The following is a 23,232-nucleotide window of genomic DNA, read 5'->3' on the forward strand; positions in this document are numbered from 1 at the left end:
TTTTAATTTCAAAACTTCGAGCAAAGTTTCCTTCTATGAAGAGTGGGCAGCTCAAGTCAACTTGTGGCTGAATTTTGTCTATGATATATATATTTAATTCCCGCGGAGCACGAGTTTTTAATTCTCAACAGTTAAGACGCTAGAGTTGATTGAAATTCACGAAAAATGACTAAAAAACACTCATTTTCAGCACGCTGCTTATATTTAAAGGACTCGTCCGAGCCAATTATCTTCATTTACCCTTAAACTACTATTTTTCCCACTGTAAATTCCATCTTGATCATGCAGATAGCTTCAAACAGAAAAATTTCACAGTAAAAGTTAATAAGCCTTAAAAATATCGATTTTTAAAAGTCTTTATTTAAATAGGCGAAAACAAGCGCTTGTAAAAATCAAACTTGTGTAAATTTTGTTCTTTAGGACCCTAGAGAAGAGTTTCTCAAAGTTACACCAAAATCTAAAATGAGTCGACTTTGCTGATTAGACAATTTTAGATGGAATGACTCATGAGGGATTAGAGAAAAGAAGAAAAGGGGTTTAGGGTTTAGTGAGTGGGGGCGTTAGCGTCGAGTTTTAGTATGACGTCGAGATCTGATGAAAACTCAATTCTCGCAAAACGGGGTGAAATCAATAACTTCCCGATTTTTGAAAATCTTCGATTTTCTTAGCGGAAAGTTAAAAACTTACAAAAAAATATTCTTTGGGCATTACTTCATTGCATCATAGTAAAAAAATTATTTACTCTACATATTTCTAAATACGTCAATAATGTTACGTAACAAGTTTTAATAAGAGAAGGGTAGGTTCCAAATCGTTACGATGAGTTACGGTGGGGCAGGGGGGGGGGGGGTAAAAAAATTGCAAAAAAAAACGTCACGTAATATTTGAACGTTTTCAGAGTGCCTCGAAAAATCGAATATTTTTTTTTTCCAATGACCATTGAGAAATCGTCAGAGTATCTCTAGAAGAATTTCCTTTGGAAATATGAGCTCTTAATATTGGTATTAATATGGCGTCATGTAATTTCTATTTTCCATTTAAATACCATAGAAAAATATTCTTTTAAACTTTGGAATTTTGTAACGTGACAACGAGCTACTTTATAGGTAAAACTAAACCCTTGCTTCATGGGAAATTGAATGCTCTACAAAAAAGGTCTGATTGAAATTTTGCGTAATTTGAGCCGTTTCAAAAATATCGAGCCTCAAACTTCAGACTGTTAAAATTTACGGTTTGTTTTTTCTTAAACACAAGAAAATCAATTTATATGTATTAAAAACCCATTATTATTAACTTTAGAATAATAAAATGCATATATTCAATAGAATGGATATTTAAAATTTTTAATAATTTGAAAAATGCTAATTTTCATTAATTATTAACGAAAAACATTTACTCATGGGTCATTCCAGGTCAAATCAAACAATAGTTGAAAACAAATCCTTTCGATTTGGACAAATTTTGGTCAGAAGTTTTCTTTTATCATGTAACGAAGTTCTGCGAAAGGAAAATAAATTTTTTTTTTTCAAAAAATATGCGAATTCAAAATTTTGCGATTTTTCCAGTTTTTCAATTTTGATTTTGTAATATTTTTTTTTTTTTTATTTTTTTTTTTTTATTGTTTCCAGATGTACAGTTATTTTAATAACTCTGTTACATTTTACAATTGTTTATATCCTCAACCTGTATTTCCTGCTTTATTATCGAATTTCCTGCTTTTATTTTTGCGGCTGTGGTCAGACTTGTGCTTTCTGTACCGTATTTACCCTGCACCTTGCCTCTCAGGCTGTTGGAACAGAATCATGGGGAAACCACAGAGAAAACCCATGATAGTACAGTCGGAGCTGGGCTAAGTCTACAGTGATTGATAAGAAACTCTTCTTTATCGACCACTGAAGCATTAGGTTCTTATCCTAGTGTACAGAGATCCCTCGCGCTAGCCAACGCTGACTAGAGCGGTCACTCATTCAAGTTGTTGCTTAAAATGGGTGATCGCTCAAGTCAGACGTGTGCCGCCCGGCTATCTCTGCCACGTTCAGAGGCTGGCAACGTAACGCACATATTTTTTTTTTATCTATAATCACTGAAAAATATTGGTGCGTGCCGGGATCGAACCCGGGTCCCACTCTTTCGAAAAGCGGGCACCGAGCCGACTAGGCTATTGCCAACCTCTGATTTTGTAATATCTCGAACGCTTTTATAGATACAGAAATAGACTTTCGTTTGTTTGATAGGGGACACTTGGGGCTATTGAAAAAAAAATATTTTGGAAAAAAAAATTTTGAAAAATGCCAAATTTGTCAAATTTTGAACATCGTCAAAAATGACAATCGACATCAAAATTTTGACTCAATTTTTTTTGTATAATACATTGTACTGATCTTAAAAGATCCTGAAAATTTTAGAACTGTTTTTTTTTCAAAAATGTAAATTCAGAATAAAATTTTTGTTGGTTTTTTGCAATTTCTTAATGAGGTTCAGTTATGCGAATACATAGTGTTGTAATTTTGAGCATTAAAAAATTAAATACACGACCTGGAATTATTAAACAATAAATAAGTTTCAACTTTTTTTTTTATTTTTTGGACATAATCTAAAGTCAGGCTTAGCACATGATATAATTCATTATTTGTCCTTTTTTCACTTCATCTAAAGTTGTTGACGCCATTTATCGTTTTATTAACATTTAATTAATTTGAAATTTGAGATTGAGAAATATTAATGTGCAGAAATTTGTAAGCAAACATGTATTCGAAAGAACAAAGAAAAGTTGATATTTTCATCACATTATTTCTGATTTTTATTGAAAATTGATATCTGTTTGAGGTATTTGGCGTTGAAAACTGTAATTGAAGTAAAGAAACGGACAAAATATATCATGCGTTGAAAAAATAAGGAACTATATTATGTGTTAAGCCTGACTTCATGATTATGTCCAAAAAATATTGAAACTAATTTATTATTTAATAATTCTAGGTCGTGTATCAAATTTTATAATGCTCAAAATTAATATACTATGTATTCGCATAACTTTGCCTTATTTTGAAGTTGCAAAAAACAAAACAAATTTTCATTTTCAATTAATTTTTAGAAGAAAAAAATTTTTTTTTTTTTTCGCAGAACTTCGTTTTATGATAAAAGAAAACTTCTGACTAAAATTTGTCCAAATCGGAAGGGTTTGTTTCCAACTATTGTTTGATTTGACCTGGAATGACCCATAAATGAATGTTTTTCGCTAATAATTGATAAAAATTAGCATTTGTCAAATTGTTAAAAATTTTGGATATCCATTCCATTGAATTTATGCATACTATTATTCTAAAGTTAATAATTATGGGTTTTTAATACTTATAAATTGATTTTCTTGTGTTTGAGAAAAAAACAAACCATATTTTTAAACAGTTTGAAGTTTGAGGCTTGATATCTTTGAAGCGGTTTGACTAACGCAAAATTATAATCAGACCTTTTTTGTAGAACATTCAATTTCCCATAAGGCAAGGGTTTAGTTTTACCTATAAAATTGCTCGTTGTCACGTTACAAAATTCCAAAGTTTAAAAGAATATAGTTTTATGTTATTTAAATGATAAATAGAAATTACATGACGCTACCTCTAAATATTAATATTAAGAGCTCATATTTCCAAAGGAACTTCTTGTAGAGATACTCTGACGATTTCTCAATGGTCATTGGAAAAAAAAAATATTCGATTTTTTGAGACACTGATATATTTAGGATATTATCAAAGCCGGTGAAAGGTTATAAATGTCAACACTAAAGTTTACTAAAAGGCCGATATATATATATATATATATATATATATATATATATATATATATATATATATATATATATATATATATATATATATATATTAAGGTGTGCCGAAATGTAACTCCCGTGGAGAACCTTTTAAAATTGGAATTTTGAGTTCCGCTTTTGACAGGGGCCGTGTTTGGGCATTTCCTAAGATATTTTAGAGGGAGACGATGGATTTGATTTTCATAGAATTTTTTAACAGAAGCTTAGTTTGGGCGTTTCCGGTGAAAATTCAAAATTTGGCCCAATTCGAATCAGCAGATTTTGAAAAATCTCAAAAAAACTACAGAAAAAAATTTTTTTAAATGTGGTTCTTTGGAATTACTTTTAAATGGATTTAACGATCAATTCTAAAATCTTATCAGCTCTTAAGATAAAAAAACCACGTCAATCGTCGTAAGCCCGGTTGAAATCAGTTGATTCGTTCGTGAGTTATCGTTGTCGAAAAAAAAAACTGAAAAAAGTATTTTTTCGGTATTTCTTCGAAATTCCTGGCTCGATCGATTCAAACTTGAAAATTCTTCATGATGCTTTAAAAACTGCATCGAATGCCTCCAACTGCGTGAAAATCGATTCATTCATTCAAAAGTTATTGCCATTTGAAAATTCAAAAAATTGTGTCTTAGAAAAACTGCGATTAAAGTTATCAATTATATTTTTGAGCTCGAAGACGTAATGTGTGACTTTGAGCGCTTCAGTACAAAATTAGCGGGAAGTGTCAGGGAAGGCCTTTAGAGAACCGTCATCCTAATTTTTAACTTACCGTAACCGTCATCCTTATTTTTAACTAGCTAAGAAAATTGAAAATTTTCAAAAATTGGGAAGTTGCTGTTTTCAACCCGTTTTCGAAAATCGAGTTTTCATCAGATCTTGACGGTTCGAGTTCCTAGTAAGCTTTCCTGACTATTCCCGAGATGGTGCCTGTATGTATGTATGTATGTATGTATGTATGTATGTATTTGTGTGTGTGTGTGTGTGTGTGTGTGTGTGTGTGTGTGTGTGTGTGTGTGTGTGTGTGTGTGTGTGTAAACCTCTCATAACTTTTAAACGGCTTGACCGATCAAAGCCAAAAAATAATCAGCTCTTAACATCGAAATACCACATCAATCGCCACCAAGCCGGTCAAAATCTGTTGATTCATTCGTGAGTCAAGTTGACGAACGAAATCGAAAAAATTGTTTTTTTCGAATTCCACTGAAATTTCCGCTCTGATCAATTTATATTCAAAAATTTATCATATAATTTGAAAAACTGCGTTGAATGCTGCTAACTACGTGAAAATCGGTCCATTCATTTCAAAATTATTGCGGTTTGAAAATTCAAAAAATGGTGTTTATTAAACTTCCATCAGACTTTTAAGCTTGGAGAGCTCAAAACTACACGGAAATTATATTTTTGAGCTCCAAGAGCTTAAAAAAGTAATAAGTGCAATTTTGAGCGCTTCTTTACGAAAGAAGCGGGAAGTTGCAGGGATGGCCTTCAGGGTCAACCGTTTTCCTAATTTTTTTTTTTTTTTTTAATAGAGGAGGTAAAATACACTTACGTATGCCAGGACTTGGTGTTGGTGCCAGGACTAGGTGTTTGCCTGGCTATGTCGGACTCAGAAGTCAATATTATTCTGCAACAATACCGACTAAACATCCTCCTCTCTCTTTTCCCCATAAATGTTAAGGGGAAAACTAGATCGGAACCGTGTTAGCATTACTTCAATCCAGTCTATGTTGCGTCTAACGACGCCGATTTCTGGTTACTACTGGTTTTTAGTTCCTTTCTGCGATTTTTTCTTTAAAAAGGCGCTGCGCGTAGACTGCGACAGCTGACCAGTTTTTTTTTTGATCACCCGTGAAAAAAAGTTCAGATCTGCTCTGATCAAATCACATCAAATTCATCAGATCTAAGCAGATCTGCATATTGGCCAGATCTGTCCAGATCAAATTTGATCTGAATAAATTGAATCTGATCTGTTCAGATCTGGTTCGATTGAAACAGAATCAATTTATAAAAAATGAGAAAAACGGTAGACCCTGAAGGCCATCCGTGCAACTTCCCGCTAATTCCATACTTAGGTGCATGAAACTGCACTTATGATGTTTTTGAGCTCTCCTAGCTCAAAAATTCGATTTATGTGTAATTTTAAGCTCTTCGAGCTTGAAAAAATAGCTTTTCTAAGCTTTTGAGCTCTTTGACTTTTAAGACCTGTTTGAGCCATAACACTTATCCCCCCTTACAAAAGTCTCGTTCGTTCGTTCTTCTGTCTAGTCTAGTCCCTGAATCTTTGAGCTTACCCGCGTTGCCAAATTATTTTGACAACGTCACGAGGCCTTGCTCAAATATCTCTCGAACGAATCAACCGATTTTGACCGGATTAGCGACGGTCGGCGTGGTTTTCCAAGCTTGATGGCAGATTAGTTTTTAAAGTTGATCGATGTAGCCGTTTAAAAGTTATTCCAGAAAATCCACTTTCAAAAAAAAAATTTTTTTCTCATTTTTTTGAGATTTTTTAAAATTTCTCAAAATCTATCGGTCTGAATTGGTTCAAATTCACAGGAAATCTAAGTTTGAGGAAACTCTTTTGAACGCCGTTTAGTAGATTCCGATCGGTTGAGTCATTCAAAAGTTATAAGCGAGTCACATAGTCACACACACACACACACACACACAATTGCTGGAACCCTACCTCTTAGAGTTCTAGCAGAGAAAAGACGGGCCCTTTACCAACGAAAAAGGTCAACTGCACTGAGCCCTGAAGAACTTAGAATTGAAGAACGGCAGAAGAGCATAGGCCGATGGCAACTACAATGGGATGCTGCAGAGAAGGGTAGGTGGACGCACCGTCTCATACCTCGGATCGACATTTGGCTTAACCGGAATCACGGTGAGGTCAATTACTATCTTACGCAGATGTTTTCGGGACATGGGTGTTTTCGAGAGTATCTACACCGCTTTAAGCACGATGACTCTTCGGAGTGCCCGTCCTGCCCAGGAGCTGCTGAAGACGCGGAGCACGTCTTCTTTGTATGTCCTCGTTTCGATCCACAGCGTGAAGAACTGGAGAGGATCCTGAACCAGAGAATGCAACCAGATTCACTGGTAGAAGCAATGTTGTCATCAGAAGCTGCCTGGAACGCTACCAACACGTTTGCAACAGAAGTCCTTAAAGACTTGCGTTCCACTGAAAGAAAAAGAGCAAATAGCAGAAGATAGAAGGAAGGTAGTTAACACCTTAGCCACCAGAAGGAAGAGCAGTAGCTAGATCCTCCCTTCACGAAGTAATGCCTGACGGCGGTTTCCATGAGGGATTAGAGGAAAGAAGAAAAAGGGGTTTAGGGTTTAGTGGGTAGGGGCGTTAGTGTCGAGTTTTAGTATGACGCTGCGTCGAGTCGCCACATATCCAGGCCAAACAGCTATGCCTAGAATCCGTAAAAAGGATTCCCCCCCCTAAAAAAAAAAAAAAAAAAAAAAAAAACACACACACACACACACACACACACAACACATCTGCGGCAGAGGAGAAACTGCTACCAGGCGCGTCTCCCCGGAGCGGATGGAAGAACGCTCGCTGTCCATGGATGACACTAGGTCTCTTAGCCAAATAAAATACACTCCCGTGGACGATACTCTCCCTATCATATGTTGGTCACACTAACTGACCTAGCAAGACGATTGTTCCCTGCTGTAACTCACTGGGAGTGTCCGGAACCCGTGTCGATTATTTCCGACGATGCAGACTACGGCTGATGTGAGCTTGCTCTGCCGAGGTGTAAATTGCAGTAGTGGATCAGGAGCCAGCCACTTCGGGCCTTGATCAGGAAGTACGCGGTGAGTGTTAGAGATCGAAATCTTTACAGCTCTGAGCGAGTCTAGTCCGTCCGTGTATTCCGAGACTGGCTAAGTGTCGGCTAGGCCTCAGGGAACTGGGGTAGGAGTACTATCTCCGAGGGTACACCCGTTCCTAGTTATGACAACCCGCTCTACTCCGTACGATGCGCTGGTAAATCAAAAAAGTATGAGTAATTTACGGGAAACAAACAAGAGTGAAATGGGCTTCATGCCCAACAAGCAGCGATTGAAGCAAGCGCTGAAATAAAGAGCACGCAAGCGCTGGAGCGCCTTGAAAAGCTGACATTGAGCTGCAAGAGTTTGTTCAAATGAAGGTCAATATCCACAAGAAGATAAAGACCAAAACACCGGTGTAGTCAATGCTCTTGGAAGATTCAAGAAACTGGACGAGGAATAGCAGTCATCACGACGACGCATTCAAACTGAAGTTGAGACGGAAGAAGCAATGGACACTGGAGCCGACGGTGACGGCGAATCTGCTGCTGTGGACAAGGGTGAAACTGACACAAGGCCTGGGAAGAGAAAGGACCGAAATTCGCCAGAGACAACCAACAAAGTCACAACGAAGAAGGACTTGAAAAAAAGCCCTCCCTAACAACTGGCAGGGCAGAGCGACGAACCTAAGAAGGCGACTGATTGGGAGAAAGTACAGTCTAAGAAGGAGAATCTTAACCTTAATCATTCTGAGGCTGCGCATGACCTGCTTATGCAAACTGTGCGCGAATTAAAGGCATACGTAGCACTTATGAGTGAGCCTTATAGACACCTGAGTAATTAACCCTGGGATTCTAACAGCACTAACTGTCATCTGGTCCTGCGGTAAATGTCCTTTTCAGAGAACAGTCAACAATAAAGAAGCCGGCTTCGTAGCAGCATGGGTAGATGGCCTCCGCTTTTACAGTTGCTATGCACCAGGTAGTCTCTCTAATGAACAGTTTGAAGACTTCCTTGATCAGCTAACTGAGGACGCAAAAAAACACTTTCCAGTGGCAATAGCTGGTGACTTCAATTCCTGGGCATCAGACTGGGGCAGCAAGTTCACTAATACACGTGGAAAAGCACTTCTCGAGGCAATGGCCACACTGGACGTGATCCTTCTTAACACCGGTGACACGCCAACGTATACTAAGAGAGAGGCAAACTCAATTGTCGACCTTACATTTGTCAACAGTTGCTTAGCTTGAAGAAGTTTTTCTTGGAAAGTATTGAACATTATACACAGCCAGTGACCATAGTGCGATACTGTGGGAAATATCAACTGGCCAGAATTTAACAAGAGTCAACAGGAACGCCAGCGCGGTTGGGTGGAAAGTTAAATCTCTCAACCTCACTGCTTTAGTAGTAGCCCTAGAGTGCGATCCAATCATCGTAGAAACTACTGAAGAGAAGACCAAGGACCTAATGAAAAGAGTCACCCAGGCTTGCGGCGCCAGTATGTCTCGGAAACGTGGCATGAATTCAAGACCCTCGGTGCACTGGTGGAACGAACACATTAGCATTCTACGTTCAGAGTATCTTAAAAAAAGAAGAAAACCTCAGCGTGGCTACAGACGACCTAACTCCGCAGAGCTGTTGGCAGAGTATAAAAAGGCCCGTCGAGAACTAAACAGAGCCATTAAAGAAAGCAAAAGACGCTGCTGAACGGAACTGGTTGCAGAAGTAGAGAAAGATCCTTGGGGCTGACCGTATAAGGTGGTTATGACCCACCTGAAATGCCAGACAATGCCATCACCTACGTGTCCACAGCTCCTAAAGAAGATTGTTACTGCGCTGTTTCCCCAACAGCCGGTATTCACCTACAAGTTGGATCAGCTCGACCCTGATGACATCCTAACTATCACGTTGGACGGGTATCAGGCGTTTCCATCCTCGGACAAAATATCCCCGACAAAATATCCTCGACAAAATATCCCCGGACAAAATATCCTCGAGACAAAATATCCTCAGACAAAATATCCTCGTGACAAAATATCCTCGTGACAAAATATCCTCGTGCCAAAATATCCCCAATAAAATATCCCCGGACAAAATATCCCAATAAAAAATATCTCCGACACGATTATTCGCGTTTGTGTTAGTTTATTATCGAATAAATACACACAAAAATCATGTTAAAAGAGCGCAACACGATTACCCGCGTTTGTGTTAGTTTATTATCGAATAAATACACACAAAAATCATGTTAAAAGAGCGCAACACGATTACCCGCGTATACAATCATATGTTAGTTCCCGATAATTCGTATTTTATTAGGGATATTTTGTCGGGGATATTGTGTCACGGGGATATTTTGTCGCGAGGATATTTTGTCGCGAGGATATTTTGTCACGAGGATATTTTGTCGCGAGGATATTTTGTCTCGAGGATATTTTGTCCGGGGATATTTTGTCGGGGATATTTTGTCCGAGAATGAAAACGCATGGAACCCGTTGGACGAGTTAATACAGGCTGGCAATCGAGTAGGGAACAATAAGGCACCGGGATTGGACGGAATCCCTAATATTGCCCTGAAATCAATCCTTAGGGCTGTAACGGGTGCTTATTCCACTCAATTGGCCCCTTAAATTAGATTAATTGAAATAATAAAACTAACAAATAAATCTAAATTAATTAATAAAAGGGCGCCACCGGGATTTTTAATCGCGGTTCCCGGAACCGGAACCAGAGCTGAGCTTATCTACAGGGAGAGAGAGTGGAGGAAAGTGATCTGAAATGAATAAATTTTTACTTAACAGCGGTACCAAAAAATTTATAAACAACAAAATAAAATAACAACTTGTTCACTCGCACGTACACTGACTCACTTAAGACTAACTTAACACTACGACTTATTACTACCGAGGATTCCGGGCTAAAACCAACGCCTCAACTTAACCTAAGTAGCCAGCAAAGCACCTCGTACAGAGGCTATCGTATACGAGGGCGATGTGTGAATTCCTACGCATTGAACTTACGAACTCCACTAACTCAACTTAACCTAGGTAGCCAGCAAGGCACCTCGTACAGAGGCTATCGTATACGGGGGCGATGTGTAAATTCCTTATAACTAACAAATATTCTTAATCCTACAGTACCCTCATGAGGAGCGCTTTACTGCAGTTTCTAGCTACGTCGCGCTGTCCACCGGACCCTCACGCTCTTAGACTGTACGAACTACTCTACTCGGCAAAACATCAACAAGTAGAGAATGTATACACTCACACACACATATCCCGCACGATCTTCTCACACCTAACCTGCTCACACACACACACACACACACACACACACACACACACACACACACACACACACTCTGACTTTACATAACTTTTATTTTTGACTTATAAAAGTTATTACAAAATTTAAGATCAGAAAATTATTACGTCAAACTTTTTGCTTAATTAATTCAGTCATTAGCTAACAATTAAATCGTAAACCATTTTCACAACTAAAAATTTAATTCTCAAAAAAATCTACACTAATAACCGATGCTTGAATTTATTCCAAATTAACCACGAGTTTAATACTCAACATTAAATAAATCTTCCGGATCATTCGACGTAAATTTTTTACTCCAATTTCTACTCTTAAATTTTGAATAAATTCTTAAAAATATTTCTTTATAAAATCTGACTAATTTTCTGGGACTTAATCCACGCCGTTAAATATTTTTATAAACAATTACAACAGAATAATAATTTTAATTTTCAATAGTTCAATATATAAAATGACCACGTGGAATTTTTCGATTTATAAATAATTAATAAAACAATTTATCTCAATGTAAAATAAATTCACGAAAAATTATCCACGGGTATTCAATCTTAATTGCGTCGAAGTTCAATAGCCAATTCTCAATAAATTATATAATGTTAAATAATTAATATTTTCTTGTAATAAATAATATAAAATAATAATAATTCGATTGTTCTTAATAACTCGTCTTGTAAAATAATTGCCAGGAATTTGCGCGCTTAAAATGGACGCCGGCATTCGTTAGTGCATAGTCGTCTTTGACCTTGGGTACACGTTAACTGCGTTGTAAAATTCAACCGACGCTTGGCTAATCCGTGAGAAGACAATAGAATTTTCTCGAAGCTTTTAATTCTCGGTTTCATTTTATGAAATAAAATAAATGTAACTAAACCGATTTTCCAGATGTTCAGAATGATTTAGAATTAATCGAGTAAATTAATAAATTTTTTTATTCAATAATTCTTTATTGATACCTTGTTAGATTATACGACGATCTAACTCACTACTCGAGATTGGAGTCCTAGATGTTATTGGCTTCTGTCGTCTCGTAACTACTCCGGGGATCGGTTTTTCTTGATTTGTGGCACACTGTCTGGCGGTTACACTACTTCTCCCTGTCACAACGCCTGGCTCACCTATATAACAACCCCCAAAATACCCCCTTCTACTCTCTCTTTAGGCCTGAAGATCGAGGTGCACCAGTGCTAGTCGAATAGTTATCGATCTCTGGCGACTTATCGATGCAGGGTAATTTTAACCTGTTACAGAGCAGTAACTGCATTATTCCTGGACGTTTACGATACATGCCTGAAGGAAGGGACTTTTCCCCAGAAGTGGAAACAGTAACGGCTAGTGCTACTTCCGAAGGGGAAAAAGCCGCCGGAAGAACCGTCATCCTACCGACCACTCTGCATGTTGGATACGGCCGGCAAGATATTCGAGCGTATAATTTATCAGAGAATAGAGGCTGTAGTCGATCCACTCCTGGCAGAGAACCAGTTTGGTTTCCGAAAAGGACGGTCAACTCTGGATGCGATCAAATTGGTTGTTGATACAGCCAAGGATGCAATCACCGGAACGAGATGGAAGGGTAGAAAGAAGAAATACTGCTTGGTAGCTGCTTTGGACATCAAGAATACCTTCAACTCCGCAAACTGGGACTACGTTATGCGGGCTCTAGAAGAAAAAAACGTACCAGGATACCTTCGCAGAATGGTAGCGAGTTACTTCATGAATAGGGTTCTGAAATATAACACGAAAAACGGTTCGGAAGTGTACGAAATCACCGGAGGAGTGCCACAGGCATCAGTTTTAGGTCCTCTGCTATGAAACATCATGTATGATGGCCTCCTGAGAATATCATTGCTTACGAGAGTCAAACTTGTAGCATATGCGGATGACGTAGCTGTCGTGATCGTCGCAAAGCACCTCGAAGAGATAGAAATGGCATTTGATATTACATTCAGACGAGTCAAGTTGTGGATGGACATGGTGAACTTGCAACTAGCTCAACATAAAACCAAGGCAGTGCTCATCACAAGTAGAAAATGGTAGAAATTATCAAGTTGAGAGTCGGAGAACAAGAAATCACATCACAACCATTTATCCGTTATCTGGGAGTGATGCTGAATGTCTGACTCAACTTCAAGCAGCAGGTGGAACACGTCAGTGCTAAAGCGTCAGTAGTGAGGGCTAGTCTCGCACGGCTGATGCCTAACATCGAAGGCCCAATGCAGAGCAGGAGGCTACTATTGTCATCAGTAGTCACATCAGTGCTCACTTACGGAATATCCATTTGGGCTGATGCACTGGAAACCCAGAAATCATGGAGAAAAGCTGGACCAGTATATCGACTGAGTCCCCTATGATTAGCTAGTGCCTTCCGCACTATATCAGAAGAAGCAGTGTGCGTCATTGCCGGAACACTACCTCTTAAAGTTCTAGCAGAGGAAAGATGGGCCTTTTATCAACGAAAAAGGTCAACTGCACTGAGCCCTGAAGAACTTAGAATTGAAGAATGGCAGAACAGCATAGGCCGATGGCAACTACAATGGGATGCTGCAGAGAAGGGTAGGTGGACGCACCGTCTCATACCTCGGATCGACATTTGGCTTAACCGGAATCACGGCGAGGTCAATGACTATCTTACGCAGGTGTTGTCGGGACACGGGTGTTTTCGAAAGTATCTACACCGATTTAAGCACGATGACTCTTCGAAGTGCCCGTCCTGCCCAGGAGTTGCTGAAGATGCGGAGCACGTCTTCTTTGTATTTCCTCGTTTCGATTCATAGCTTGAAGAGTTGGAGAGGATCCTGAACCAGAGAATGCAACCAGATTCACTAGTGGAAGCAATGTTGTCATCAGAAGCTGCCTTGAACGCTACCAACACGTTTGCAACAGAAGTCCTCAAAGACTTGCGTTCCACCGAAAGAGGAAGAGCAAATATCAGAAAATAGAAGGAAGGTAGTTAACACCTTAGCCACCAGAAGAAAGAGCAGTAGCTAGTTCCTCCCCTTATGAAGCAGTGCCTGACGGCGTTAAGGGGTTTAGGGTTTAGTGAGTAGGGGCGTCAGCGTCGAGTTTTAGTATGACGCTGCGTCGAGTCGTCACATATCCAGGCGAAACAGCTTTGCCTGCAATCCGCTAAAAGGATTCCCCCCTCAAAAAAAAAAAAAAAAAAACACACACACACACACATACATATATACAGGCATAGATAAATAATAGTAAAATTTATTTTATTTCTTTTTGCGAATTAGAAATTATGTATTTTATATCAATTTTTTTATGATTTAAAGTCGAATTATCGTTGAAAAACAATTTGCTATGTTGGGAATTTCGAACCTGAGTCCTCCTGCATGTGAGTCCCAGAGCGTACTATTCAGCTTCTAGAAGTATCTGACTGAGTTACTTTTCAGATAATAGTGTGGGCGCTGTATTATCTTTTCGTAAAATTTTGAGGTCGGTGTACAAAATATAATTACTTTGTTTATTTTGACCCGCTGAAACCGAATATCGCTGCTATTTTTCTAAAATCCCGGGCTATCTATTGTTTATAGCCATTTGTTTAAACAATTATTTTAGAAATAATTTGTTTTGAGATCGGATATTTTTTTCAATATTTTAGGCAATTTTAAGATCAAAATTACTCTTAGAATTTGCCGTAAGTTGATAGTTTCTGAGTTATAAATTTTTGAAAATTGAAAATTCTTTATCTTTAACAATTTTGATGATTAATTACGAGTAAATAAATTAGTTCACACCAGGTTTCATGCACGTGATTGTAAAGAAAAATACTCAAAGTTTTGATTGAAACAATAAGATCCGGTTATAATTTGTGTTAAATAAAATAAACGTGATCAAAGTTAGTGTATTTGTAAGAGCTATTTATTAGAATATAAACTATAAAAAGTCGTACTTAAGTAGATCTGCTCTTCATGATTACATATATCCATCAAGCTTGATCTGATTTGATCTAACTTGATCTTATCATATCTAAATTTTTTTGTCCCGCGTAATAATCAGATGAAATTAAATCTGCATAGATTATATAGATCAAGATTATATAGATCTGCAATAGATCAAGTCAGATCTATTTATATCTAATTTTTAATTTAATTTTGATCAAACTTGATCTGGATTGGTCTAATTTGATCTCACCGGATCTAGTTTGATCAGAACAGATTTCTCCATATCTACTTTTCAATTTCATTTTGATCAAATTTGATCTGGATTGCTCTAATTTGATCAGAGTGGATCTAGTTTGATCAGAACAGATCTATTCATATCTACTTCTCAATTTCATTTTGATCAAACTTGATCTGGTTTGATCTATGAAGATCAAATTACATCTTTCCATATCTACTTAGATCTAAATTTAAATCAAATCTGATTTGCTCAGATCAAATTTGATTAGAGCAGATCTAAACTTTTTTTCCCTGGCATGCAGGTTACCAAGCTCTCAGGGGAGAGCGTGGTGCCAATCGTTTTTTCGGTGCTGCTTCTGTCGTCCTTCTACCGATCACACTCAAAGAACGTGTGCTCAGCGTTGTCAATTTTGTCTGGGCAGTATTTGCACGTTGGTAAGCTGTGCAAACCCATCTTGAAAAGATAGGCATTGAACTGCCTATGATCCGTGAATAGCTGGATCAGGAAGAAGTCCGTTTCTCCGTGCTTCCGAGAAAGCCAGACGTTTATGTTCGGAATCAAGGGTGCCGTCCAGCTGCGTGTTTCCCCGCTTGTCCACCGGTCCTGCTACTCATGTAGCGTTTCCTTCTTTATCTTTGCTCTTGCCTTCTTAGAGTTGTCACCATTTATTTTGACGCCGTAGATTTTCATCCTCTCGAATGCTAGTAAGTTGATTGGCGCGGCTCCTGCTATGACCAATACGGCTGCTTTTGAGCGCTCCTTGTCGTTGAACTGCCGCTATCTTGCACTGGTAGGTCTTCTATTTAAAAATATCTGCCCATATCTCCGCTCCATAGAGTAGCATTGAGTGGACTACTTCTAGAAGCACGTTTCTTTTTCTGGTTCGTGGACCTCCCATGTTGGTCATAATTCTCGACAGGTTGGGTATTGTCTTGTTAGCTTTTGCGCAAGCGTTTTCGAGGTGTTCTCGAAAAGACAGCTTTTCGACGATCACTACTCCTAAATAACGCGGTGCCCTTGTAGATGTCAATGTTGTTCCGCCCATGTCGATAACGAAAGGTTTTGGGAACCACTTTTGTCGAGTCAAGACGACGATCTCAGTTTTCTGCTTGGCGAGTTTCAGATGATGTTTCTCGAGCAAATTCTCAACTGCGTCAATGGTTTCCCGAACCAGTAGTTCTGCCTCCTCGGCACTGTCTACTACTATCGTAGCTGCGACGTCTTCCGCGAAGTCCGTGAGTTGCACCTGTTTTGGCAACGGGATTTCCAGGAGTTCTTCATAGTCCGCGTTCCATAGGTCAGTCCCCATGTTTGAACCTTGCGGTACGCTAGCCGTTATGTCATGTACTTGTAGGCCTTCCGTCGTTTTCACTATCACTGTTCTTTTGTCGAGAGAGTCATAAACTATTGCCAGATTTTCTGGCTTCACGTCGAATTTGTGCTCCAAAGTATCTAGGATGTCACCCCAATTCGCGCTGTTGATGGCGTTTTTGATGTATAGTGTGAGGACAAGACACACCTTACGGGCTTTGAGGCTACCAGACCCTGCTTCTCTCGCTGTCCCTACGACTTTCTGGATCGCGCCGACTGTCGATCGTCCTTTCCAAAAGCCGTGTTGGTTTGTGGCAAAGCCTTCAGCATGATCGATGTCGTTGCGTAGTCTTCTCTGTATGAGCTTTATGAGCAGTTTCCCAGCAATGTCGAGCATGCAGAGTGGTCTAAATGACGAAGGTGTTACAGGGCTACCTTTACCTTTGTCTAACAGAACTAATTTCTGCCGCTTTCAAGCCGCTGGAAACGTGCTGGTTGCTAGGCATGCGTTGTAAGCATTCAGTAGTATATCTGGGTATTCCAGGGCTACAATCTAAATCACTAATGCCGGGATACCATCAGGGCCAGGTGCTTTTTCTGTCTTAAGAGTCTTCGCCACGTCCTGCAGTTCCCTGGTAGTGAAAGGTGTTATGCTATTTTTCACATGATGTCTTCTTTCCCGTGGTGAGTCGTTTGACGACAATTTGGTACGCTTTACCCCAAATGTCTTTATCAAGGTCGTTACAGATCTCTTGCTTCAATTTCGCTTTGCTTGCTTTGATAGCCCGGTTTAGGTTTTTTTGGGTCTGCTTGTACTCGTTCACATGTAGATCTTGATTAAGGGAGCGTTTCGCAGCCCTCGCTGCTAGCCGACGTAGCTTGTCGCATTTTTTTCGAAGTTCTGTTATGTCTTGTGACCACCAGTACGCCGGCATTTCTAGAAAAACGCCCCCGCACTCCGTTTGTTTGTTAGACTTTATTTCTACTCCAGTCTCCGTTGGGTTAACCTTCGCCTTTATTTCCTAGAGGAGATCGGCGTACGTTCGCCCTTCAGCTGTTTGGACAAGCACAGTCTTTGTTCTTGCCTTCTTTCTCCTCGGCTTCTTAGAGCCACCATTACTTGACTGGTTTTGGGCTTCAGTCGATTGTACCACTGGCTCCTGATCTCTTTTCTTCTTCTTCTTTTGCCAAGTCACTTTGGTCCAGGAATTATCCTGAGCTGTCTTTTTCTGTACTGGCTTGTCAATTGCTGAGGAAGGGCTGGGCATAGACAGCGGCTTCTTCTTCTTGTTGCCCTTGGGTAAAGAAAGCAGAAGGGTATGAAAGTAGGGTATGAAAGCAGAACCTACGGACGCGAACAACGCTATCCTCCGCGCGTGTGTGTGTGTGTGTGTGTGTGTGTGTATGTGTGTATGTATGTGACCCTCTTATAACTTTTGAACGATTTCTTCGCAGATGGTGCTATTCAAAAGGGCTTGAAGGCAAACTTAGATTTTGATTACACTTTGGACCGATTCGAACCAGTAGATTTCGAAAAATCTCAAAAAACTTACAAAAAAAAATTTTTTGAATTGTGATTTTTTCAAAATAACTTTTAAACGGCTTTACCGATAGATTTTAAAAACTAATTAGCCCTTAAAATTAAAAAAAAAAAAAAACTCTTCGATCGTCGTCAGCCCGGTCAAAATCGGTTGATTTGTTCGTGAGTTATCGTTGTCGAAAGAAAACCGAAAAAAGTGTTTTTTAAATCACTTTGAAATTCCTTGTTTGATCAATTCAATCTTAAAAATTTATGTTCAAAGAGTTCAAAAACGTAATTAGCGCAATTTTGAGCGTTCAAGTATGGAATTAGTGGGAAGTTGCAGGGATGGCCTTTAGGGTCAAACGTTTTCCTAATTTTTTTAAAACGTTAATAGAAGTTAGTGCTTTTCTAGCCGTTGGTATTACAAATTATTTATCATTTTCTTGTTCATTGTGATTCTCAACCATCGTGTCATGATGTTGAATATCCTCTAAAATTTACCGGTCACTCATTGACGAGCATACAACTACCTCGTTGTCTACCTCAATACTTGTCTATCTCTAAAGTTGTCAATGATGGCATGAGCGTTTGTCCTAACTGTACCAGAGACACATCGTCTTTTTCATTTGTTAAAAAATATGTGACATCATAGATATAATAACTGAAAAACATACACAAATACAAGTGCAAAAGCATGTCTTAGACATTATAAGCGATGTTTTTCTTCGAAAAGATGGTTTAACCATAGTTGTTATGAGTGATTTATCGTTATAGGCGATATCGTTATAAACGGTTTTGACCGTATTTGTATTATTAGTGTTGTGATTTTATTTAAGTAGGAAGTCTACTTCCATTTCGGCTGCCGAATGGCACTTCTTCTAATGACAATGTTTTAAAAGTTCGAAAGTTCGATTAACGATACTAAAAATTATTTTTTTATTGTTAGATCAGCATTCAGAACGAATAGTTTACCAGACAGTGGTTCCAGCAGTGCTAACAACACGTTAAGCAGGTCACTACGGAATGATCTCTTAGTTGCTGCGGATAGTGTCACTAATGCTATGTCTACACTTGTACGAGAATTAAATTCAGGTAAGGTTTTTACTGTTATCTTTTACTTTAATGAATCCAAATCAGCTAGTCAATCGATTTATTCTAATAACGATCTATTGCACGTTTTATAGCGCGCAGTGCGTGAGGTTGTGCTTTCTACTCGATTCGTCAAGGTCAAGCTATTTTGTAATCTTTAAATGCCTCTATCACAAGCATATTACACTTATACGATGATATAGGTAGATGAACACCGAAAAAACACTTAAATTAAACCATTTTTTACTTTCTAAAATCATTTCATATTGCTATTTTGAAAAAAAAAAAAAAAAACGTTTTGAAAAAAATTGTACGTGGACGTCCGGATGTCACCCCATTTTGGATGTACTAACGATTACTCCCGAAAAAAATTGATATTTGAAGACCGGACCTTTTTTATTAGTTTAAGAATTCGATGAACTGGGTCCGTATTTCTTATCAGTGGCCTAGTTTACATATTTTTTTAACTTTCCACTAAGAAAATTGAAAATTTCCAAAAATCGGGAAGTTATTGGTTTCACTCCATTTTTCGAAAATCGAGTTTTCATCGGGTCTCGACGTTTCGAGGTTCTAGGAAGCTTTCCTGACTATTTTCACGATAATGTCCGTACGTCTGTGTGTGTGTGTGTGTGTGTGTGTGTGTGTGTGTGTAAACCTCTCGTAACTTGTGAACGGCTCGACCGATTTCATCGCGGTTGGTGTCATTCGAAAGGGATTCGCCAAACTTAGATTTTATGTAAGTTGGAACCGATTCGGACCAGTAGATTTCGAGAAATTGCAAAAAAAGTGAAAAAAAAGTTGTTTTTTTTTTTTCATTTTTTTTAAATATCTCCGAATTGGCGAAACCGATCAACTTCAAAAACTAAACAGCTCTTAACCTTGAAAACCCGCATCGATCGCCATATAAAGCGTCAGAATCGGTGGATGCGTTCGTGAGATATCGTTGTCGAAAATAGTGTTTTTTTGTAATAACTCCGAAATTTTTCATCAGATCAATTTTTTGTTGTAATTTTTCATAGAGCTCAAAAAACCACACCGATCGCCGCCTACCGCGTGAAAATCAGTTGATTAATTAAAAAGTTAGATAAAGAATTTATTTCCTTGACGATCAGATTATTTTACGCTTATCTATTCAAAGTATTCCAAATTCCTAGGCTATGAAATAATTTATTGATCGCGTATTTTCTGGCAGAAGCACTATATCTTTACCTCTTCTAATAATATCGAGCGGCTTATACCATAAGAGAACCTCGTTTGCAACCGCGTGGTTAGGGTCAAGGGTAGTGAGTGAACTAAAGGAAAACAAGAGGAAGGTGGGTTTGGTGAATTATAGATACTCGGGAATACCTCGTTTCTTAATGTATAGTTGGAAATCAGGTTGAGTAAATGAAAGATATGATTGTTTACGCACACATGAGTGATATATTTAACTTGTACTTGCAGGATCACTTAAGGGGTTAGGGGTAGTCAGAGGCACGAAAAAAATGAGAATTTTCAGTATATTTTTTTTGCTTTTAAATCATGTTATTTTACAAAAGTAGTAATATGGCATTATTATACAATGTTTTGACTTGAAGTCACGAAAATTTCAAAAAAAAAAAATTTATTTCCAAAGTTATAGCTGTCTGTGTTGACCCAGTTCCGAAAAAAAGTCCTTGCGGTGACAATCATAAGTCCTTGGAGATTCATCTAAAATCAATCGGATGAAAAAATTAGTTTTATAAATAGATAATCCTGGGCCTGATCGAAGGATTTTTTTTTTTTCAAAAATTAACAAAATGGCGGCCTCTGGAAATTTTTATCTAGATTTTTGGGAAAAAATCAACAGTTAATTGGTCTTAAAAAATCGAAATTTTTGAAAAAAAAAATCCTTCGATCAGGCCCGAGTTTATTATGTATTCTAAAAGCTGTATAAATTTTATTAAAATCTACTGAGCGGTTTTCGAGTTACAGTTGTCACCAGTTCAAAAAACATAGTTTCGAGAAAAACGCGTTTAAAGTTTCACACTAGATTCACGTACAGAAATACGAATTATTAAATTATTTACATCGAGTCATCTATTCCTGAGCCATATAATAGTTCTTCAGCCATTGTGGAAGTTTCCAAAATATCAATTTGCTGTTGCCTACGAAGCATTCTGCCTTCCCGAGTGTTGTCGTTGGCGCGCTGATCTGCCACCACTTTCACACGTGCAGCATTCAATTTTTCAGCATACCGATGGGAATTAGACCCACAATTAAGTCCTAGGGTATCCATAATCATTAATAATGAATTTGTACCTTCATTAAATATACAAGTAGCTATGTATGTAGCAATTTGTACGATAGTAGAACTAGTATTCACGGTTTTTGGGCATATTTTCCATACTAGTTGGTTGAAGCTCTCATTATTATTCTGATTGAATCCACCTACACATCTTACTTCATGGATGACAATAGAACCCTAAAAGGGGGTTTGAAACGGGGATCCACCGCTCTCTTGGTCGCCTCTTAATTTATTTAAGGTGCCACTGGATTTTTCCCACAGTATCCAGAAACTGGCCCAAAACATGGAGTGAACACTCAGGGTCGTAAGAGATTGTCAGGAAGGAAACAGAAATTATAACAAGAAATTCATTTTTACAATCCATTTTATTTAACCAACCCTTAATACACAATAAAACCGCTTACAAAATAATTAAATGAAACTAATCCCGATGATATCCTCTTATGGAGCGTCCTATCACGGTTTCTATCATAGTGTCTATTCCCGAACAGTACCCTCATATGGAGCGTCTATACTGCGGTTTCTATCTTACTACCGTTGTACCCCAAATCCGGCGTCTATAAAACGGCTTCTAAGTGCGCCCAGGAAGCAGAGGAGGATACCATGAATCCCTAGGCTACACTGAAATAATATTTTCTATTCCACACACACCCACAATATTTATTTCAAATACTTATGCCTATTGCACCCCCACCTGGGCGTCTATGCAAAGGACTCTAAGTGTGCCCAGGAAGTGAGCAGAGGAGGATACCATGAATCCCTAAGCAACAACACTACAATACTTAACACTAACCCACCCACACTATTAATTAAATTTCCAAACACACTAAACATTTCCCCGGACTTTACAGATTAAAACTTATATATTTATTTTCCAATTTAACAAAATTTAATTTCCCAAAATTAAATGAAATCCGATTTAATACCTAGATCCATTTATTCCATTCATTAATTTGCTAAATCCGAGTTCCTAACTTGTTTCATAAATCCTAATCCAATTCCAAATTTCAAATTAAAATCATTAACTGATTTATTGCCGTGGTCTTAATAATACAACAATAATTATTTAATTACAAGAGGTCTTCGTATCTTGAATTAATAGATTAAAATCTAATGACAGAGGTCTTAATAATCTGCCAACAATGTTGGTTAAATCCGAGTTTTACGAAATTTTATTCTTATTGAATTTACTTAATTTATTTTATAAGTTGTTGTGTTAAATTATTTTACTTTGGATAATTTATTTTACCAGAATTCGTCAATTATTTATTTAGTTGTTCTCCGAATACTTATAATTTGTGTCTAGATTATTTTATTTAATTAAGAACTTAATTTGTTATCAACTAAAATTCATCAATTGATTTTATGTAATTAATTTTTACTAAACTGTTTTACTTGTCATTCAATAATCGAGTTTTATTTTCTCTACATTATTTTATTTTACGTTCTATTGTGTTGCACGAAAAACTTAGCATTTATTTTATTTTATTTTATTCGAGGATTATTTTCTGCCTAGCAACACAGTACGATTTTAGTCTCGACCTTGAGTGTCCTCTACCCAGCGCTTCACGCGGAACAAGATGGCTGACGCTCTCGCTCGGTCTCGCTTGCGTCTCTGTCGCAAGTTTTTGGTGTAATTCTTTTTCTCTGACGAATTTTTACAAGTTTTATTTTCTACTTTTAATTAACAAATTTACACGAACAATTTTCTAGCAATTTTGACTGATTCTAAATTTATTGCAAATGATTTTATTTTAAACAATTAAATGTTATTATAAATTATTTTTCGGAATTTAATAAATTTTACTTCAAATGATTTTTACTAAAGTTCCTCTAAAACATTTTACTGATTTTATTTTCAGCAATTAATTAAATAAATCCGACCAACTCGATTATCAACGACATTTTGTTCTACATGGCACCGAAGTCATGAAATGACCAACCGAAATTATTCCTGGTAAAGTCAGTCCAAACTCTGCCTACGTAGTTAATTAACAATCC

The 23,232-nt window shown here is 37.8% G+C and overlaps 1 protein-coding gene across 6 annotated transcripts in view; it reads left to right on the top strand.

Annotated features, from left to right (window-relative positions):
* LOC123260037 (dystrobrevin beta) overlaps positions 1 to 23,232 on the top strand; it is an 822,761-nt gene that overhangs the window by 599,078 nt on the left and 200,451 nt on the right. For 4 of the 6 annotated variants that reach the window (XM_044720962.1, XM_044720963.1, XM_044720965.1 and 1 more), the window contains one exon: positions 18,823 to 18,968. The exons of 1 other annotated variant lie outside the window; for it this stretch is intronic. In XM_044720962.1, the coding sequence (XP_044576897.1) occupies positions 18,823 to 18,968 (146 nt within the window). Of the gene's footprint in view, positions 1 to 18,822; positions 18,969 to 23,232 lie in introns of those variants that run through there. One more of the 6 variants, XM_044720966.1, reaches the window with a different exon arrangement.

This window comes from Cotesia glomerata, linkage group LG2, assembly GCF_020080835.1.
Source record: "Cotesia glomerata isolate CgM1 linkage group LG2, MPM_Cglom_v2.3, whole genome shotgun sequence".
Classification (NCBI taxonomy): Eukaryota; Metazoa; Arthropoda; class Insecta; order Hymenoptera; family Braconidae; genus Cotesia; species Cotesia glomerata.